General features: G+C 59.5%; 2 protein-coding genes across 3 annotated transcripts in view; one reads left to right on the forward strand and one right to left on the reverse strand.

Annotated features, from left to right (window-relative positions):
• The window catches only part of Adamts7 (ADAM metallopeptidase with thrombospondin type 1 motif 7), a 35,655-nt gene extending 25,965 nt beyond the window's left edge, over positions 1–9,690 (forward strand). Inside the window, exons 14-24 of the mRNA XM_070042781.1 lie at positions 328–448; positions 970–1,214; positions 1,357–1,498; positions 2,010–2,136; positions 2,367–2,580; positions 3,045–4,271; positions 4,735–4,887; positions 5,251–5,424; positions 5,509–5,655; positions 5,908–6,070; positions 8,908–9,690. Of these exons, the coding sequence (XP_069898882.1) occupies positions 328–448; positions 970–1,214; positions 1,357–1,498; positions 2,010–2,136; positions 2,367–2,580; positions 3,045–4,271; positions 4,735–4,887; positions 5,251–5,424; positions 5,509–5,655; positions 5,908–6,070; positions 8,908–9,059 (2,865 nt within the window). The 3' untranslated portion in view covers positions 9,060–9,690. The remainder of the gene's footprint in view (positions 1–327; positions 449–969; positions 1,215–1,356; positions 1,499–2,009; positions 2,137–2,366; positions 2,581–3,044; positions 4,272–4,734; positions 4,888–5,250; positions 5,425–5,508; positions 5,656–5,907; positions 6,071–8,907) is intronic.
• A 1,573-nt stretch (positions 9,691–11,263) lies between these two features.
• Positions 11,264–20,950, reverse strand: part of Tbc1d2b (TBC1 domain family member 2B) — a 73,954-nt gene continuing 64,267 nt past the window's right edge. For both annotated transcript variants that reach the window (XM_070042782.1, XM_070042783.1), the window contains exons 11-13: positions 16,756–16,941; positions 15,275–15,396; positions 11,264–12,963 (exon numbers count right to left, since the gene is read on the reverse strand). In XM_070042782.1, the coding sequence (XP_069898883.1) occupies positions 12,771–12,963; positions 15,275–15,396; positions 16,756–16,941 (501 nt within the window). In that variant the 3' untranslated portion in view covers positions 11,264–12,770. The remainder of the gene's footprint in view (positions 12,964–15,274; positions 15,397–16,755; positions 16,942–20,950) is intronic.

The raw sequence follows: 20,950 nt of genomic DNA on the forward strand, positions 1-20,950 counted from the left end.
CCACGCCTCCATTTCTGGCTTTTTGCTGCTTCATTGGAGATAAGAGTCTCTCAGATTTTCCTGCCTGGGCTGGCTTTGAACTGCGATCCTCAGATCTCAGCCTCCCGAGTAGCTGGGATGCCAGGCATGAGTCACCAGCATCCGTCTTCCACATTTGGGGCTCACAGGAATGGGGTTCATGTGGCGTCAGGCAGTAGGGCTGTGCAGGGTCAGGCCCAGAGGGAGGACCCCATGTCCGGCTCCTAGGCCCGGCAGGCCCCTCCCCTCGCATAGTGCTGTGGGCGGGGCAGGCGGCGGATACAGGGTGTCTGTGCTGTGTGTGTGCAGAACGTGGGCTGCGACTTCGAGATCGACTCAGGCGCGGTGGAGGACCGCTGTGGCGTTTGCCGGGGTAACGGCTCCACCTGCCACACCGTGAGCAAGATGTTCGAGGACGCCGAGGGCCTGGGTAGGGCTAGGGGCCATGGCGGGGGGAGGGGGAAGGAAGGGGAGGCTCTTGACCTTGTGACCACCTCCTTTTAGCTTGAACTCAGGACCTGGACACTGTCCCTGAGGCTTTTTTTTTTTTTCTCAAGGCTAGGGCTCTATGACTTTGAGCCACAGCTCAGCTGTACTTCTGGGTTTTTGGTGGTTCATTGGAGATAAAGAGTCTCACAGACTTTCCTGCCCTGATTGGCCTCGAACTGTGATCCTCACACCTCAGCCTCCTGAGTAGCTAGAACGACAGGCATGAGTCACTGGCGCCCAGCCCAGGTCCTTACACGCTGGTTCAGCTTTTTGTGCTCAAGGCTGGAGCTCTACCACTTGAGCCACAGCTCTGCTTTTTGTTGGTTCATCAGAGATGAGAATCTCTTGGCCTTTTCTGCCTGGACTGGCCTCAGACTGCGATCCTCAGATCTCAGCCTCCTGAGTAGCTAGGATGACAGGCGTGAGCCACCAGGGTACACAGTACATGCTTCTGGCCGGCAGGGTACGTGGATGTGGGGCGGATTCCTGCTGGAGCCCGTGAGATCCTCATCCAGGAGGTGGCTGAGGCTGCCAACTTCCTGGCCCTTCGGAGCGAGGATCCAGACAAGTACTTCCTCAACGGCGGCTGGACCATCCAGTGGAATGGGGTCTACCACGTGGCGGGCACTGCGTTCACCTACGCGCGCTCAGGCCACCAGGAGAACCTGACGGCCCCAGGCCCCACCAGCGAGCCCATCTGGATTCAGGTGAGGGGTCCTGGGGATCTGGGGAGGGGGAACCCTCAGCCTCAGTTTCCCCCGTGTGTAAAATGGGCCCGTGGTGGGCTTGGCTATGGCAGCTTCTCAGCGTCTTGCAGGGGATCCCTCTCCTCTCTCTTGTCCTCCCCAGCTTCTGTTCCAGGAGAGCAATCCTGGGGTACACTATGAATACACCATCCACAGAGAGGCGGATGGCGCCAGCGACGTGCAGCCACCCAACTTCTCCTGGCACTACGGGCCGTGGAGCCCGTGCACGGTCACGTGTGGGACAGGTGAGCGGTCCGGCCGGGCCTGCAGGGGTGTGACCCCGGACGCCGCTCATGACTGCAAGGCACTGTATGTGTGTGGACTGGGGCTCAGAGTCAGGCCTGGGCACTGTCACTTAGCTTTTTGGCTCATGGCTGGTGCTCTACCACTTGAGCCGCACCTCCACTACCGGTTTTTTGCTGGTTTATTGGCAGAAAAAAAGTGTCTTAGGTTTATCTGCCCCACACTCCTGGCTGGCTTTGAACCTTGATCCTCAGATCTCAACCTCCTCTGAGTAGCTGGGGTGGCAGGCGTGAGTCCCAGGGCTGGGCTCTGTTAGTTACTTCACAGGCTGGAGGTCTGGAGGCCACATGAATGGCCCTGAGGTTTTCAGGCAGCTGTGGGGCTGGGCCTCCAGCCTGTAAACCTCCCGATTCTGCCTCTGGGCATCTGAGGGGCGGCAGGGGGGCACCCATCCTGGGTGGCAAGGGTGGTGTGGGTGCTTGCCAGGCGTGGCTGAGTCCCTGGTGGTGCTAGGCACACAGAGGCAGAGTGTGCACTGTGTGGAGCAGCAAGCAGGGCTGGTGGACGAGGACCACTGCGACCCCACGGAGCGGCCCGATGACCTCCAGAGGACATGCAGCGGGGACCCCTGTCCCCCCAGGTGAACCCCAATATTCTGATACTATTCCAGAGGCCCCTCTCTGGGTCTCTTATTTCAGCTTGAGCCCGGGTGCAAGGGACAGGGAACCCGCATGGCCCTAGACTTGCCCTGCCCCTGCCCTGCCCCTGCCCCGCCCTTTCCCTGCCCCTGCCCCTGCCCCTGCCCTGCCCTCCCCTGCCCCTGCCCCTGCCCCAGGAGCCGCCATCTCCTGACGCCCCGTGTCCCGTCAGGTGGTGGGCCGGGGAGTGGCAGCCCTGCTCTCGCTCCTGCGGACCCCGCGGCGTGTCCCGCCGGGCTGTGCTGTGCCTCCGCAGCATTGGGCTGGACGAGCAGAGCGCCCTGCCCCCCACGGCCTGCCAGCCCCTGCCCCCGCCCCCCGCCGAGACCCCCTGCAACCGCCATCTCACCTGCCCCGCCACGTGGGCCGTGGGCAACTGGTCTCAGGTGAGTGCAGCCCGGGCTGGAGCCCCGTCCCCGCCCCCCCCAGGCCTGGGCCCCCCTCGGTTCTCCCCTGAAGCCCCTCAGAGTCCTCACAGCCTGGAGTCCTGGGCCATCCTTCACCCCCAAATCTTGTTCTTTTTGTCTGTCGTGGGGCTTGAACTCTGGGCTGTGCCCTGTCCCCGAGCCTGAGCTCTTTTGCTCAAGGCTGATTCTCTACCACTTGAGCGCCACTTCTGGCTTTTGGTGGTTCATTGGCAATGAGTCTCAAAGACTTTCCTGCCCAGGCTGGCTTTGAACCGCGATCCTCAGGTCTCAGCCTCCTGAGTAGCTGGGGTGACAGGTGCGGCCACCGGCCCCGCAGCTTTGTCTTGCTGGCTGGGCCTGGCCTGGGGCCGGGCAGCGGGGCGCTGGCTGGTGGCCCTGGCTGGTGGCCCGTGCTCACCCCCACTCCGCCCCGGCCTCCCCAGTGCTCAGTGACGTGCGGGACTGGAATCCGGCACCGGGAAGTGCTCTGCACCAACGACACGAGCTCCCCCTGCGACCCCGCAGACCGCCCTGCTCAGGAGGCCATCTGCCCCGGGCCACCCTGCCCGCGCCCCCCGGACAGGCCCGACCCCGAGGGCTCGGCCAGCGGCTTCCCCAGCTCCGAGCTCTTCAATGAGGTGGACTTCATCCCAGGCCACGGCGCCCCCAGGCCCGGCCCCACGGCGGCCATCGGCAACGCCATTGGGGAGGCGGGCCTGGCCCCCGACCCGGGCCTGCCCGCACCCATGTTTGTGGATGACTTCTACTACGACTACAACTTCATCAACTTCCACGAGGACCTGTCCTACGGCCCCTCCGACGAGCCCCCGGCGGGCGCGGCCCAGACGCACCAGCCCACCACCAGGCCTGCCCAAGAACCTTCTAGAACTGAGGAGTCAGAGCCACAAGGACCCAGCCACTCGCCTTCCCCACCCTTGGAGCAGGCCTCCAGGAATGTTCCTTTGACCAATTTCTTGTCTGAGGACGAGGCCCCCATGGGGACCCCCGATCTTGAGCTCCCCAGAGTCCCCTGGCCCCCCGCTTTGGTCAATGATGCAAACACGCCAGCTGCCCCTCCCAGCCTGGATGAGCCGCTAGTGAGGGAGGATGGCCAGACCCTGCCACGCCCCCTGCCGTGGAGCCCTGAGGACCCAGAGGGCACCCCAGACCCCAGGGTGCTCCCCCTGCCTCGACACCCCCTCCCCACGCAGACCTCTTCAACCCATTCCTCCCCGAGTCCTGACAGGATGGAGCTGGGGACGGGGGCCGGGGACCCCTGGCTGGAGGAGGACCTGGCCTCCCCCAGTGACGCGTGGCCCACCAGGGGCGTGGCTTCTCCTCTTCCCACTGGCTCAGAGACTGGGGACATGGCGCACCCCACGGAGCCGGAGGCCCCCCTCCTTCCAGTGCCAGGGCTGGCTGAGCCATCGAACTTCCTTCCCACGGTGTTGTCTGGACCCGAGCACCTGTCCTGGACAACGGCCTTGAATCCAGGGCCCCCCGGCCCCCCTACACCCCCAGGCTTCGATGAGCTCCTGAACCCCGGGCTGCTGGCCACAGTGACTCCTGATAACGTTTTCTACAGCAGCAATGCCCCCGAACCCCAGCCTGGCAGGGACCGGAACAGCAGCCCTGGCAGCGCCATCTGGCTGGTGGGGAACTGGAGCCAGGCACGTGGTGCATGCCGGGGAGGACAGAGAGGAAGGGTGGGGGTGGGGAAGGAGGGGGAGAGGTGTGCGGGTGCACACACGCACCAGTCCTGAACTCAGGCCTTGGGTGCTGTCCCTAAGCCTTTTACATTCAAGGCTGGCCCTCTACCACTTGAGCCACACCTACACTTCCAGCTTTTTGCTGATTAATTGGAATTAACAGCTGCTCAGGCTGGCTTTGAACTGCAGTCCTTTAGTCTAAGCCTCCTGAGTAGCTGGGATTACAGGCCTGAGCCACGGGTGCCCGGCTCTTCAGCATCTTTGGTTAGTGCAGGGGCAAACTGTCTTGCAAACAAGGAGACAGGCCCAGAAGTGGGGCCGTGGCTTGGCTCAGCCTCAGCCAGCAGCGTTGGGCTGGTGCCCAGGCTCTGGGGGCCTGGAGGGCTAGGGCCATCAGTGCTCATGGTGTCTCTCTGTCCTGCAGTGCTCCACCACCTGTGGCCTGGGCGCATCCTGGAGGCTGGTGGGCTGCAGCTCGGGCCGGGATGAGGACTGCCCGCTCACGGCCCGGCCCCAGCCCGCGCGCCGCTGCCACCTGCGGCCCTGTGCTGCCTGGCACGCGGGCAACTGGAGTAAGGTGAGTGAGGGCCTCGAGCGTGGCCCGGCATCCCAGACCCGCCTGCTCTGACCTCTGTCCTCAATCAGTCTTGATTTTTTGGGGCTGAACTGGGACTTGAACTCAGGGCCTGGGTGCTTTAAGTTTTTCCACTCAGGGTTGGCGCCCTTTCTTGAGCCACAGCTCCACTTCTGGTTTTCTGGTGGTTCACTGGAGAGGCTCACACTTTCCCTCCCCAGGCTGACTTTGAAGCTAGATCCTCAGATCCCAGCCTCTTTGAGGAGCTGGGATTACAGGCGTGGGACCCCAGGCCCGGCACTGGCCCGGGCCATCCGTGGCCCCGGGGTGGTCGGCTTCCCCTTCACATCTGCGCTCCGTTCCCAGTGCTCCAGGAGCTGTGGCGGAGGCTCCTCGGTGCGGGACGTGCAGTGCGTGGACACGCGGGACCTGCGGCCCCTGCGGCCGTTCCACTGCCAGCTGGGGCCCCCCAAGCCCGCGGCCGGCCAGGCCTGCGGGACCCAGCCCTGCCTCAGTTGGTACATCTCTTCCTGGAGGGAGGTGAGGCCCGGGGACTTGGGGGCGGGGGGCCCCGGCTCTGCCCCCGCCCTCCTCCGCCCTCCTCCATCCTCCCCTGCCTCGCAGTGCTCGGAAGCGTGCGGAGGCGGCGAGCAGCAGCGCCTGGTGACCTGCCCGGAGCCCGGGCTGTGCGAGGAGGCGGCGAGGCCCAACTCCACCCAGCCCTGCAACACGCACCCCTGCACGCAGTGGGTGGTGGGGCCCTGGGGCCAGGTGAGCGCCGCGGGGCGGGGCCGGAGGCGGGGCGGGGCGGGGCCTGCCGGGGCAGGGGCGGGGCCTGCCAGCGGCCGGGGGCGGGGCCTGCCAGCGGCCGGAGGCGGGGCCGGAGCCGGCCGGGGGCGGGGCCGGCCGGGGCAGGGGCGGGGCCTGCCAGCGGCCGGAGGCGGGGCCGGAGCCGGCCGTGGGGCGGGGCCGGCCGGGGCGCCGCGCTGGAGAACTGAGCACCCCTCTCCCCACGCCCCGCAGTGCTCGGCTCCCTGCGGCGGCGGCGCGCAGCGGAGGCTGGTCCGGTGCGTGAACACGCGCACGGGGCTGCGGGAGGAGGACGGCGAGCTCTGCAGCCACGAGCCCTGGCCCGAGAGCTCGCGGCCCTGCGGCACCGAGGACTGTGACGCGGGGGAGCTCCCACGTGAGTGCGAGGGGCGGGGCGAGGCGGGGGGCGTGGCGCGGCGGGGGCGGGGCCTCGCGTGCTTTGAGGCCGCCGCGGCGGCGTGGGTGACGTCACCGGCCCGGCCCGTCTTTGCTGCCGGCCGAGGCCGAGCCGCACCTGGGCATCTTTTCCAGCTGTGGCCTTGGGCCGTTTCCGGCTCTGGGCCTGCAATCGCTCACGGCCGGCACCGGGCCCGGCCCCGTCCCGGGAGCGGAGCCAAGTGGGGAGCCAAGGGGGAGCGTCCGGCCCTGAGTTCAGGTCCCACACGCACATATACGCGCTCCCCAAACCCCATCCTGTGATCCTGGCTTCGCAGGAGGCGGAGATCTGAGGATCGCAGTTCAGAGCCAGCCTGGGCAGGAAGTTCATGAGACTTTTTTGTTGTTGTTGTTGTCTTTTTTTGCCAGTTCTGGGCTTGAGATCGGGGCCTGGCACTGTCCCTGAGTTCTTTGTGCTCAAGGCTAGCACTCTACCACTTCAGCCACGCGCTGGTGCTGAGGAATCGAACCCAGGGCTTCATGCGTGCCAGGCCAGCACTCTACCACTGAGCCACCTTCCCAGCCCTATCTCCAGTGAGACCTATCTCCAGTAGATTACCAAAATAAGCCAGAAGTGGAGCTGTGACTCAAGGGGTAGAGCACCAGCCTTAAGCAAAAAAAGCCCAAGGACAGCGCCCAAGCTCAGAGTTCAAGCACCAAGACTAGCACACAAAAATATCAAAAACAAAACCCAACAATCCTTTTCCAGTGAGTTGTGGTGAGGAGCCTGGCACTGGCTGGTACCGGGGCTTGCTCAGGGAAGGAGCTGTTGCTCTTGCCTGGTGGTGCCTGGCATTCTCCATTGCAGAGTCAGAGCTCAGGGTCACCTGTGCCAGTTGAGGAAACCCAGTGGCCTGGCATTGTATGTGAAGAGCTGTCTCTGTCCCCTCCATCCACGGCTACCAGGCTGGTTCCTGCCCAGACCTGCCCCCGCCCTGGCTGCTGGCAGCCGTCCCCCAGAGATATCCCTCATGGTTCAAATCCTGTCACCTCAGAGTCTCTCGAAGGCCAGGTACTTGCACCTTGTGCTGCTCTAGTCTAACCTTTGCATCTGCCCCAGAAATACAATGCCAGGAGGCATGACCAAGCTAGGTACTGGCACACAGTGGAATCTGGTGTCCTGAGACCCTAGAATTCTCAGAAGTTTTTTTTTTTAAGTGTGTTCCAGTCCTGGGGCTTCAATTCAGGGCCTTACTCTCTTGCTTGGCTTTTTCACTCAAGGCTGGTGCTTTCACTTGAGACACTCTACCACTTCCAGTTTTTTGCTGCTTCATTGGAGATAAGAATCACATACTTTTCCTGAGTGGGCTGGCTATGAACTTTGATCCTCCGGATCTCAGCCTCCTGAGGTGATAGGGGTGAGCTACTGGCCAGGATGTTTTTGGATGATGTGTAGAACAGTGTGTCAGGATATTTGGAAATTCTGGAAAATCCAGAACATGTTGATCATTGAGGCCAAGGCAGCTGACATGTCCGGTTGTATCCACACTTCCCGTGTGTGTGTGAGTATGTGTGTGTGGTCATTGCTGGAGGGAACTGGGCGTGGCCTGAGAGGTTAGAGTCTGGATCCTCGGCTTCCACCCAGGGTGGCAGAGGCTGCCTGCTGCTCCATGCCCTCTGCCAGGCCAAGGGATGTCCCCAGATGCAGGGCTGGCTCCCCCTTCCCCTGGGGATCTATTGGAGTGAGCAGGCCCGGAAGCCACAGCGGCACATCAGCAGTAGCAGCAGGGCTGGGAACGAGGCCAGGGGGCTGGGAACAAAGTCATCTCCCAAAATAGATCTAATAATGACAGGCAGAAGGCAGAAGAGCCTCAGCTTGTGTGGGACTGCCTGTAGCCTTTCCCTCTCCAGGTGGGCCACACTCAGTCCCTGGGGCCCCAGTGTTCTGGGTGGCCCTGGTCATGACCCACTCCTGGGGCTTTACTGCCCAGATGAGAAGTAGGGAGGTTTGCTGGGCAATTATAATTGCTCAACTCCTATAATCCCAGCTACTGAGAAGGCTATTTGAGGATCATGGTTCAAAGCCAAAATCAGGAAGATAAATCTGTGAGACTCTTATCTGCCATGAATTGGCAAAAAGATGCAATAGAGCTCAAGGCACTTAAAAACAAAAACAAAAAACTCAGGGGCAGCACCCAGGCCCTGAGTTGTAGCCCCATGACTGGCACATACATAAATAGATAATAAAATGAGGCAGGGAGATTGGCCTGGCAGATGGGGCTGGGCTCTGGCCTGTGACCCAGAAGCAGAGGCTGAGCTGGCCCCCACGGTGAAGGGGGATTCTAGACAGCACTCAGTTTTGAGTCAGGTTCTTCTGGTATCAAGGGTGCTCAGAGGTGGGGCTGGTGGTGATGATGTCACCACAACAGGCCCCTCCCTTTTCCTCATGGCCGGTCAAGGTTGGGAGTCTGAAGTCCTTTGTGTCAAGAGATGAGGGGGGAGACAGGGAACCCAGCAGGAAGCTGTGGGACCCACCCGTCACCCGCAGGCTGGCCTGGCAGGGAAGACATGAATAGAAATCCAAGGGATCCTTTATCTGGGGGTTCCCCCCTTTTTTTTGTGGATCGTGGGGCCTGAACTCTGGGCCTGGGCGCTGTCCCTCAGCTCTTCAGCTCAAGGCTAGCGCTCTACCACTTGAGCCACAGCGCCACTTCCGGCTTTTTTCTTTTTGCTTATGTGGTGCTGAGGAATCGAACCCAGGGCCTCATGCATGCAAGGCAAGCGCTCTACCACTGAGCCACCTTCCCAACTTTCTGATCCCTGTAACTCTGCCACCAGGCTGTGATCATGATCGCCTGTCATTCGGTTTCTGCGAGACCCTGCGCCTGCTTGGCCGCTGTGCACTGCCCAGCATCCGTGCCCAGTGCTGCCGTACCTGCCCAGTGCCCAGCTACGGCGCCCGCGGCCGCCAGCGCGCCACCCGCCGCTGACCAGACCAGGACACACCGACCAACCGCCAGGACGCACTGACCGACCACTAGGACATACTACCGCGAGGATGCACTGATAGCGCCAGGACACACTGACCCCTGAGAGGACACACTGACTGCCCCAGGATGCACTGACCACTGCTAGAACATACAGCCCCAGGACACACCACTGCAAGGACCCACTGACCGCCGCCAGGACACACTGACCCCCGCCAAGACACACTGACTGCCCCAGGACGCACCTACCACCACCAGAACCTACTGACTACCGCCAGGAAGCAACAGCCACGCCAGGACCCACTGAGCACCTCAAGAACACACTGACTGAAGGACATCCCAGGACGACTGGCCATGCTATCAGGATGAACCGACCGTTGCCAGGATGCACTGACCCCTCTAGGACACACTGACTGCCACCCTGACCTCAGCGCTGCCGCGGGCGGGCCCTGCCCTGCGACCCCTGGTGCTCACCCCGCCCCCACCCACCGGTGCGGGGACCCTTCGCCCCTCAAAAACTTATTTTTTTATTCTAACAGTTTTGGGCAACCATTATTATTATTGTTATTATTATTAATTTTACATAAATGAGCATCTACTGTTCTTGGCTTCGTATGGATGTGGGGAGGGAGTCTTAAGCAGACATTTCCCCTTTCCTGTGTACTGTGCCTGATCACTGGGGGCAGAGAGGGGTGTCCAGTCCAAGTGGGCAAAGTCTGGGGGGTGTGGGCCATCTAGCAGCAGGAACTGGGGGTCAGGAAGGTCCAGAGGGCTGTGTCCTTGTCCCCATTCCCCCCGCCCCCATCCCAGGCGAGGTTGGAGGATCCAGTGTCACGCAGTCTTAAGCAGGAGTGCCATCCCTTGCTGCAGGGACTCCCCGGCACGCTGCTGACCGGGCATCGGCCTGCTCCTCTGCTCCAAGGGTGCAAAGAATGACTGGCCAGCCTTACCCCCCGCTGGCTCCAGCGTGCCCTGCCTGTGTGTGTGTGTGTGTACACCACTCTTGGGGCTTGAACTCACAGCTTTTTCACTCAAGGCTGATGCTCTGCCACCTGACCCATGGCTCCATTTCTTCTTTTTGCTGCTTTACTGGAGATGAGTCTCAAGGATTTTCCTCCCTGGGCTGGCTTTGAACCATGATCTTCAGATCTCAGCCTCCTCGAGAAGCTGGGATGACAGGCGGGAGCTGTCACCTTCTTCCTCTGGCTTAGGGTTGGGGCCAGCTTACCAGCATCTGCCCACCCCGCCCTTCTCCACCAGTGAAAGGCGGCCCCGAGTAGCCAAGCTGGGTGTCCTAAAGGGAGCAGCTGGGAGATGGGTGCTTTGAGGAGGGTCCCTGTGAGGGGTGGACAGAGGGACAGAAGCAGGGCCAGCTGCTGCCTGCTCAGAGCTGGGGCTCCCAGCACCTGCTTTTCAGGACCTCAGGGGCCAACAACTGTGCTGATAGGAGAGTGTCAGCAGTGCCCTGGGCAATGCTCTGAGCAATGGCTTCCTAGGGCTCAGTCTTGGCTGCTGTTGGAACGAGGAGCAGCATCTAGCACAGTAGCGGCGTGCTGGAGTCCTGGCTCTGCTTTGACTTGTATGGGGCAGCTTAAGCCCACAGGCACCTTGAACCTCTGTCTCAGGGAGGGGAGACAAGGCTTCCAGGCCCGGCTGCTGCCCAGGAGCCCAGGGCGAGCTGCCGCTCCCCCTCCGTGGGGACACTTGGTCTTAATCATCCTGTGTTTTTCCAGTGAGGGCTGGGGTGGCTGGGCCCGTGCTGACAGCCAAGACAGCGGCAAACACGCCGTGACTCAGGCTGGCATGGTGCCGTCCTCTGCTGGGGGGGAGAGGGGGGAGGAGGGACTCCAAACCTGTTCCTGCGGCCCCTGCTCCCAGCTCTCCCAGAGTTCCCAGGGTCCCCTGCGACCACGGCTGCCAGTGCCTTCTGCCCCGTTACAAACAGGGCAGGGAGGCAGTGGCTCACACCTGTAATCCCACCTGAGAGCTGAGGATTGTGATTCAAAGCCAGCCCAGAGAAGCAAAGTGTGAGACTTTTACCTCTGATGAGCCACAAAAAGTCAGAAATGGAGCTGTGGCTCAAGGGGTAGAGCGCCAGCCCTGAGCAAGAAAATTCAGGGACAGCATGTGGGCTGTTTAAGTCCCAGGACTGGCACAAACATAAACAAAACAGGGCAGGTACCATAATTGCGGCTCAAGGCAGAGTGTTCGGCAAATGAATTTATTTCTCCCTTTATATTTCCAAACTTTGAAGATCATCCAAGAGGCTGCTGAGATAGAAAAGCCCAGCATGGCTCGGCAGCGCCGCCTGGAGGCTTCATGCTGTCCAGCAGGGTGGGGCACTGGGCGCTGTGGAGAAGCCAGACTGGGCCTGGCCACCTCCTGTACCCAGCTGACCAGATGGAGCCTCCATGGCTCCAAGCCACCGAGCCATCAGCAAGTCTCAGCGGTCAATGCAACTGCAAGTAGCACCATGGCCACCTGGGGTGAGCAGACGTGAGGGTCACCGCTGGAGGCTGGAGGAAAGGGTGGCAGGGACGGAAGGAAGCACTCAGGCGCTTGGCTGTACACATATGGGAGGGGTGCACATAAGACAGAACTCGGTATAGAAAATACTTGTATCTGTGACAACCTTGATAAAATAGCCTATAAAAATATAAACTGTAGTGAAAAATATACAAAAGTATCAACAGAAAACACCGTGGAATGAAGTGGGCATCTCCCTGCCCCGCCCCACCCGGGGCGCCCCCTCCGGCCTGGCCCTGCTGGAAGTGGCCCAGCCCTTCCATCTGGGCCTTGGAGTAGAGAATGGGGGACGTCCGGCCGTGGCCACCGCAGGGTTTTTGGCAATTTTTTGGTGGTGCTGGGGAATCGGGGGCAGGCTGGCCGGCGCAGCCGCCCCAGGGCGCAGCTGGGGCCCAGGATGTCGCGTTTCCTGGGAGGAGCTGACCTGGAGCCCCTGAGGCCCCGGCCCTCCTCTAGCCAGGCTCCCCAGGCTGCAGCCTCGGTTCTCCGGCGGAGGGCGCGCCTCCCGCTGCGCGCGGCTGCGGCGGCCAGGGCGCAGCCACCCAAGCGCGTGAGCCCGGGCTGGAACCGGGCTGGGACCGGGCTGGGCGACGCGGCCCGGAGAAGGCCCGCGAGCGGCAGACAGAAGCCGGGGACGCCCCCACGCTTCATGCGGGGCGCGGGCATCACGGGCTCCGCCGGCCCCCTGCGGCTGGGGCCCTGCCCGCTCTGCCCCCCTGCGGCTGGGGCCCTGCCCGCTCTGCCCCCCTGCGGCTGGGGCCCTGCCCAGGACGGGGCGCCCCGGCTCTGCCCCCCTGCGGCTGGGGCCCTGCCCTGCCCAGGACGGGGCGCCCCGGCTCTGCCCCCCTGCGGCTGGGGCCCGGCCCTGCCCAGGACGGGGCGCCCCGGCTCTGCCCCCGAGGCTGGGGCCCGGCCCTGCCCGGGACGGGCGCCCCGGGCGGCAGTGCGCAGTGGGCTGGTGCCCGGCCAGGGCTCCGTTTCCGCTGAACGGGCGCCTTCCAGCAAGGCTCCACGAGGCGGCTGCCGTGTGTACGGGCCGCCGGCGCAAGCTGCGGACGGACGCCGCGGACGTGGCGGGGCCGGTCTGTAAACACGTCAGAGACAAAGCGCGGAGTGGCTGCGGCTCGCCCGCAGGTCCCGGAGGGCGGGCAGGGGCCGGGGCGCCCGCGCTTGGGCCGCGGCGGGCGGTCAGGAGTCCTCCTCGTCGCTGCCCAGCTCGCCCTTGTCCGGGCTGGCGTCGCGCTCGCGCAGGAAGTCCTCGCGGATGGCCTCGAGCTCCGTGAGCTCCAGCCGCACCTTCTCCAGGTGGTAGGCGCGCCGGTTCCGGATCTGGCGCAGGGGGAAGGGGTTCAGATCCCCAAAGGAGATGCTGATCAGCTTCCTGCGGGACAAATGCAAGGCGCAGAGCGGGTGAGCTGCGCCCGAGCCGGAGGCCAGGCCCGAGCTGCACGGGGTCAGGCCTGAGCCGAGGCCAGGCCCGAGCTGCACGGGGCCAGGCCCGAGCTGGAGGCCAGGCCCGAGCTGCACGAGGCCAGGCCCGAGCTGCACGGGGCCAGGCCCGAGCCCGAGGCCAGGCCCGAGCCGGAGGCCAGGCCCGAGCTGCACGGGGCCAGGCCCGAGCCGGAGGCCAGGCCCGAGCCGGAGGCCAGGCCCGAGCCGGAGGCCAGGCCTGAGCCGGAGGCCAGGCCTGAGCTGCACGGGGCCAGGCCCGAGCCCGAGGCCAGGCCCGAGCTGCACGGGGCCAGGCCCGAGCCCGAGGCCAGGCCCGAGCTGCACGGGGCCAGGCCCGAGCCGCATGGGGCCAGGCCCGAGCCGGAGGCCAGGCCCGAGCCCGAGGCCAGGGACCGGAGCGGAAGGAGCGATGGTCATGGCAGACCCCGAGGCCAGCGTGGCAGGTGTGGAGACAATGTCGACACACATGCACAGCGGGGTCCCACCGCCCCCACACCCTGGTGCCAAGTGACAATAAAGCTTTCCACATGCGGCAGCGTGCCCACAAGCTGGCACTGGCTAGCTGTGACTAGGAACAGAGCCAGGCACCATGGCTCACGCCTGTCATTGAAGCTCCTCAGGAGGCTGAGATCTGAGGATTAGGGTTTGAAGCCAGCCCAGGCAGGAAAGTCCAGGAGGCTTTCATCTCCAATGAGCCACTCAAAAAACATTAGTGGGGCTGTGGCTCAAGTGGCAGAGAGCTAGCCTTGAGCAAAAAGAGGTCAAGGACAGTGCCCAGGCCCTGAGTTTAAGACCCATGACCAAGAAAAAGACAACAAAACTCCAGAGCTGAGGTTTCTGCGGAGAGCAGGTCTACCCTCCTGTTCCCCCCCCCACCCCCCGTGCCAGCCTGCAACCTGGACTTGCGATGGTGGCCCCAAGCAGGGCCTGTCTGCCCAGGACCCCGATGGGGGCGTGGCCTGTCACAGCAGGGATCTGGGCGTGGCCGCATGCCCACTGTGGATCTGAGAGTAAAGGACCCGAAAGCCAAGCTCTCCTTGGGTTCTAGGCTGGCCGAGTCTGGAGCTTAGGGCAGGCCTGGCCGCAGTGACGCCCAAGTGCTTCCCGGTACCCAGCTCTGCTGATCCAGCCCAGGGAGGGTGATCCAGAGGACCACGGGCTGGCACAGGAGCCCACACAAGCAGACTTTTCTCCCTCGTACCTATGCGTCACAGGCTCCCCAGAGCCCCGCTCCTTGGCCACACAGTGAACACTAGCGACTCAACAGACCCGTTCACGTTCTCCAGTGGGGCCAGACACTGGCCCAGGATGGCATCCAGGGGCGAGGGGACATGTCCTGAATGCTTGGTCCTGCTCAGTCTCTAACCGCTCCCAAACATAACCTGGCTATAGAAGGCCCTGTTACTTCTTTGTAAGGCCAACCAACGCTGTCCTGCACTGGCGTGGGGGTGTAGTAAATCATGGGGCTCCAGAAGAGGCAGGCCCAGGGTGCTGCTCAAGTGACCCTGACTTTCTAAAGCCAGGGGCAGCTGGGCACCGTGGCGCATGCCTGTAATCCCAGCTACTCAGGAGGCTGAGATCTGAGGATTGCAGTTCCAAGAAAGGCCATGAGACTCTTCCCTCCAGTGAACCACGCAAATACCAGAAGTGGCACTGTAGCTCAAAGTGGTAGAGCGTTAGCCTTGAGCCCAAAAGCTCAGGGACAGTGCCCAGGCCCTGAGTTCAAGCCCCAGGACTGACTAAAATAAGCAAATAAATAAATCAAGCCGAGGGGAAGCTGCTGCCAGAGCCTTTCACAAGGTGGCGCTGTGGGGCCATGCGGGGCCAAGCTGGGAACAGGACAGAAGGCCGGGAGGCCTCGCTGAGCATGGTTAGGGCGGGGCAGTGTTGGCAGAAAGACGTCTCTGGAGTCACACTAGGTGGCTGGACCAGGCTGAACCCGGCCAGGCGACTGTCCTTCAGGGCAAGCTTCCTGCTCAGATATCCTTCCTCTCCCGCCACAGCCAGGTCACTATTGTTAGTGTATGGACAAAACGGAAGCCATCTTGAAGACCCCGCCCCAGCGGAAGATCCTTAAGAGCAGCCATGACCTCCAGGAAGCTGGGAGCGGCGTCCGTGGCCGCCTCTGCCACCTATGTCCACCTCAGGCCTGGAAGGGCATTCCCTCCCCCCGGGGCTCCGAGCTGGAAAAAGCAAGGACAGCTGGGAAGGATGGTCAGGACCCCACAGGCTCCGTGTACCTTGCATCAAGAATGGTGCGCGTGAAGTACCGGAGGTATTTGAAGATGGACATGGAATCTTGTAATTTCAGGATCTCCTCTTCCTTGTACTTAAAAAGCGCCAGGGCGAAGCGGAAAATAACCTGTGGGAAGGCAAGGCAAGGTGTGAGCAGAGGCGTACCATGGCTCTAGTCCCATTCTGGAGTTGGAGCTGCAGGCCTCCTCCTGGACTGAAGAAGTGCTGTGCACAGCCTGGCATCTTTATGTAAGTCTCGGCTGAAAGAGCTTCGTCTCCAGGGATGGAACCCACCTCAACCAGCAAGCTCAACCTCAGCTACTGATTCCAAGCGTGGTGGAAGAGACTTGGTACATTGCTGACTTGTCTTTGGGGCACTCCATGTGAGTGGAATGGACCTCTGGAAGCTTTGCAGCAAAAGGCTTTTCCAGGGCTGGGAAGGTGGCTCAGTGGTAGTGTTTGCCTTGCATGCATGAGGCCCTGGGTTCCATTCCTCAGCACCACATAAGCAAAAAGAATAAAGCTGGAAGTGGCGCTGTGGCTCAAGTGGTAGAGCGCTAGCCTTGAGCTGAAGAGCTGAGGGACAGCACCCAGGCCCAGAGTTCAGGCCCCACAACCGGACTCCCCCCCCCCAAAAAAAAGGCCTTTCCACATCTAAGGGCCCTGGTGGCCCATGCCAAGCTGTGCTGTCATTTTGGAAAGTGACATTTACTGGAGTCCAACCAGATTTTTTTTGGGGGGGGGGTGGCAGTCCTGGGGCTTGAACTCAGGGCCTGGATGCTGTCCCTAAGCGCCACTTCTGGCTTTTTCTGTGTATATAGTACTGAGGAATCGAACCCAGGGCTTCATGCATGCCAGGCAAGTACTCTACCACTAAACCACATTCCCAGCCCTCACACCCTCTTGAGCTTGAACTCAGGGCTTAGATGCTATCCCTGAGCTTTTTTTCCCCCAAAGTTGGCCCTTTACCACTTGAACCACAGCCCCATTTCTGGATTTTTGCTGGTTCACTGGGGATAAAGAGCCTCACAGACTTTTCCTACCTGGGTTGGCTTTGAACCTCAATCCTCAGCGCTCAGCCTCCTGAAGAGCTGGGATTACAGGTGTGAGCCACTGTTTCCCAGTGGGCTTGAACTCAGGCCCCGGGCATGGTGCCTGAGCTTCTTTTGCTCAAGGATGGTGCTCTACCACTTGAGCCACAGCTCTACTCTTGTTCTGTTTTTGGTGGATAATTGGAGTCTCCACAGACTTTTGGCTCTGAACCACCAACCTTAGATTTCAGCCTTCTTGAGTAGCTGAGATTACAGGCCTGAGCCACTGGCACCTGGCCAGAAGATAAACTAATGCCCTTTGGCAAGACCTCCAAATGCATACCCAACCGGCAGTGCCTTGGCACTGGGGGGACCTCCTGAGCTCTGGGGCAAACTGGCTGCAGTGCACATGCACATGGATCTGAACTGAGCCACGCCGAGCTGCACACACCCACCTTTGGCCCTTCATAGAGGAAGGAGTCCCATATCTTAAAGAGGATGTCACTGACCACGCTGTCCACAAACACCACCAGGAACCAGTTGAACGTGATGAGGGTGAAGTCGACTTTGTGCTGCTCGAAGTGGGCGTGTAGCCGGGGAAGCTTCTCCCCCAGGAGGTCTCGGAACACACGCTGGTCCACCTGGGGAACCAAGGGCAGACATGTACCCCGTGGGCAAACAAAGACGGGGGCTCAGCAGAAGCCTGGCTGGGTGGCGCCGAGGGCTGCAGGCCTCACACTGCTGGTGTACCTTGGGTGTCCACTTGGGGATGTCCTCGTCACAGGGCGGGGGAGGGGGAAGGGTCAGCCACCTCAGGCCAGCGCCTGTGCTCACAATGCACTGGGAAATCGGGACTTCCTTGGCTCACACCTGTCATCCCAGCTACTCAGGAGGCTGAGATCTGAGGATAGCAGTTCAAAGCCAGCCTGGGCAGGAAAGTCTGTGAGACTCTTATCTCCAACTGATCACAGAAAAAGCCAGAGTGGCTCTGTGGCTCAAGTGGTAGAGTGCTAGCACTGAGCCAAAGAAGCTAAGGGACAGCATCCAGGCTCTGAGTTCAAGCAGCAGGACTGGCAAAAAAGGGGGGGGATAGGTGAAGGGGGTAAAGGATGAAAATAGTTAGGCTACAGTGCAATGTGGACTTATATACCAACTGAGACTTTAGCTCCCATTTCCATACATTCTTGAGTCTGAGTCTATAGTTTAAAAAAAATTTATTTTCTGTCAGCACCTTCTGATATTTCCGCATTTCTACCTTCCCTGCATGTAGTGAGGAGAAAATTGCCTTAGAATTTACACTTAAGCCAGGCACCGGTGCTCACACTTGTAATCTCAGCTACTTAGGAGACTGAGATCTGAGGATCAAATTTGATGCCAGCCTGAGCAGGCAAGTCCATGAGACTCTCATCTCTAATGAACCACCAAAAAGCCAGAAGTGGACATGTGATAGAGCACCAGTCTTGAGTGAAAAAGCTGAAGGACAGTGTCTGTGCTCTGAGTTCAAGGTCCAGTACAAAAAAAAAAAAGTCCACTGAGTTGTGATGAAGTGATGCAGGGTCTTTTCCACATCCACACACTTCTAAGGTCTTCCCCTTGTGCCTACTACAAGAACAACTTATACCAAGTTTCTGGAATGTTCTGGGAATCCCATTAAACTCTTTCAATAAATCACCTGAATTTAACCTCCAACAATTCAAGAGAGGGAGCTACCTCTTTTGACAGATGGGGAAACTGAGGCATGGGGCTGCTAAGCTAAGTGATGTGTGGCCACAGCTCCAAGGAGGGAGAGCCAGCTCTGCCCACACTCCCCACCACACACCTGCCCACGCCTTACAGCCCGGGTTATGCATTTATGTTTTCTTTTGCTTGTTCTGAATGCTGAGTTCATGAGAATTCTGAATCTGTGTGTGTGTATGTGCTGGTCCTGGGGCTTGAACTCCGGGATCTAGTGCTGTCTCTGAGCTTTTTTACTCAGGGCTAGTGCTCTACTACTTGAGCCACACCTTCACTTCTAGCTTTTTGCTGGTTCATTGATTTCAGCTTCCTGAGTAGCTAGGATGACAGGCGTGAGCCATGGGCATGTGGCTGAGACTCTGAACCTTTCAAGCTGTCAGTGTCCAGGATCGAAACCTTCCTGAGCTTTTGGTCCTACCAGCCATGACCGCCACCTCAACCCACTTCTGGGCATGTCCCAGTTGACAAACTCACACCACAGAGAATTCAGTGTGTGGCTGATGAGCAAGTGAGGCGCCTGCTCAGAGACCAGGACGCTTCTCCCAAGCCCCACAGCAGGAGGCCCTGGGAGAGGCTAGGCCTCTCTCTGTCCTCCTCTAATCTGCAGGATCACTGGACAGGGGGGGCAGGGGGGTGGGGTGGGGCTCACCCTCTTCTTCCCTAGTCCAGGTTGTCACTGAGGCCCGCCTAGAAGGGAGAGGGCTCACTATCAATTCCTCTTTCTTGGCAGGGCTCCTCAAAGGTCAGATGTCAACTTTACAAGGTGCTAGACACCCTCCAATGACACAGCTATGGCCCTACAGGCACAATCAACTAGCCAGAGACAGGAAGACGGGCAAGAACAGTCCAGTTAACGTAAGTCATCACAGGGGCTGTGGTGACATCAGGGTCCTGACAACGGCTTGGGGTGACAGAGGAGTATCATGAACATGTGTGCACTGGAGCTGTGCCAGAGCCCAGGTGGTGGCATGGAACTCTGTGAGTGCCAGGTGGAGGCGTCCTGTTTGCAAGTGAAGTAGACAGGGTGCTGCCATAGTGTAGTGTTCTGCTGCCACAGAATCAAGGTCCAGCCAGATCGCAGTGTTCTACCACCACAGGACCCAAGGTACAGCCAGACTGCAATGTTCTACCATCACGGGATCAGGTTACAGCCAGACCACAGTGCTTTCTGCCAGTCCTGAGGCTTGAACTCAGGGTCTGGGTACTGTCCCTGAGCTTCTTTTGCTCAAGTCTAGCACGTTACTACTTAAGCCACAGCGCCACTTCTAGCCTTTTCTGTATACATGGTACTGAGGAATTGAACCCAGGACTTCATGCATGCCAGGCAAGCACTCTACCACTGGGCCACATTCCCAGCCTGCAGTGTTCTACCACCACAGGATCAGGTGCAGCCAAATCTGAATGTTCAACCATTGCAGAGCAGGGTACAGCCAGGCCACAGTGTCTACTGTCACAGGATCATGGTACAGTCAGATATCGATGTTCTATAACCATAGGATCAAGGTACAACCAGCTAACAGGATCAGAGTACAACCACCATTACAGGATCAGGATACAGCCAGAGAACAGTGTTCTACCACTGCAGAATCATGGTACAGTCAGACCACACTGTTCTATCATCACAGGTTCAAGGTACAGCCAGAGAACAGTGTTCCAGCACTGCAGAATCATGGGACAGTCAGACCACTGTTCTATCATCACAAGTTCAAGGTACAGCTAGAGAGCAGTGTTCTACTACCACAGGTATAGCCAGACAGTGTTCTACCAACGCAGGATCAGATTACAGCCAGATCAGGAAGTAGGCTTGCTCTGAAAATGCTGAGACTGTAGAAGAGAGGCATATGACTCAGTCTGAGACAGCATTGGAGGGATAGAGGAAAACAGGAGGCAACTCCAGCAATGCAGGAGAAACACCAGTAAAAGAAATGGAAGACAAGCCGGGCGCTGGTGGCTCATGCCTGTAATCCTAGCTACTCAGGAGGCTGATATCTGAGGATCGCGGTTCAAAGCCAGCCCAGGCAGAAGAGACCGTGAGACTCCTATCTCCAATAAACCACCAGAAAACCGGAAGTGGCGCTGTAGCTCAAGTGGTAGAGCACTCGCCTTGAGCTGAAGAGCTGAGGGACAGCACCCAGGCCCAGAGTTCAAGCCCCACGACCGACAAAAAAAAAAAAAAAAAAAAAAAAAAAGAAATGGAGGACAACGAGATACAGGAAGCAATCAGAAGTTTTCCAAAAAGGAAAAGCCCAGGACCAGATAGATTCACAACAGAATTCTATAAGACCTTTAAAGAAGAACTAATACCCATACTTCTCTTCAGAGAAACAGAGAAGGAGGGAGCTATCCCAAACTCATTCTATGATGCCAATATCACACTCATCCCCAAACCAGGCAAAGACCCATCCAAAAAGGAGAATTACAGACCAATTTCCTTGATGAACACAGATGCAAAGATCCTTAACAAAATTCTAGCTAACAGAATCCAGAAACAAATAAAAGACATCATATACTACGACCAGGTAGGCTTCATCCCAGAGATGCAGGGATGGTTTAACTTACATAAATCAATAAATGTTATCCAACACATCAACAGAGCCAAGGCCAAGAATCACATGATTATCGCCGCAGATGTAGAAATGCAACATTCATTCATGTTAAAAGCTCTGGACAAAATAGGAATAGAAGGAACATTCCTTAAAACAATAAAAGCCATATACGACAGACCAATAGCCAATATTATACTTAATGAGGAACCGAAGACATACAGTGGAAGAAACACAGCCTCTTCAACCACTGGTGCTGGGAAAACTGGGCAGCCACATGCAGAAGACTAAAAGTGGACCCCAGCCTATCACCATGCACCAACATCAACTCAAAATGGATTAAAGACCTTAACATCACACCTGAATCTCTAAA

The sequence above is a fragment of the Dipodomys merriami genome, unplaced genomic scaffold, assembly GCF_024711535.1.
Source record: "Dipodomys merriami isolate MVZ:Mamm:240054 unplaced genomic scaffold, mDipMer1.0.p SCAF_33, whole genome shotgun sequence".
Lineage (NCBI taxonomy): Eukaryota > Metazoa > Chordata > Mammalia > Rodentia > Heteromyidae > Dipodomys > Dipodomys merriami.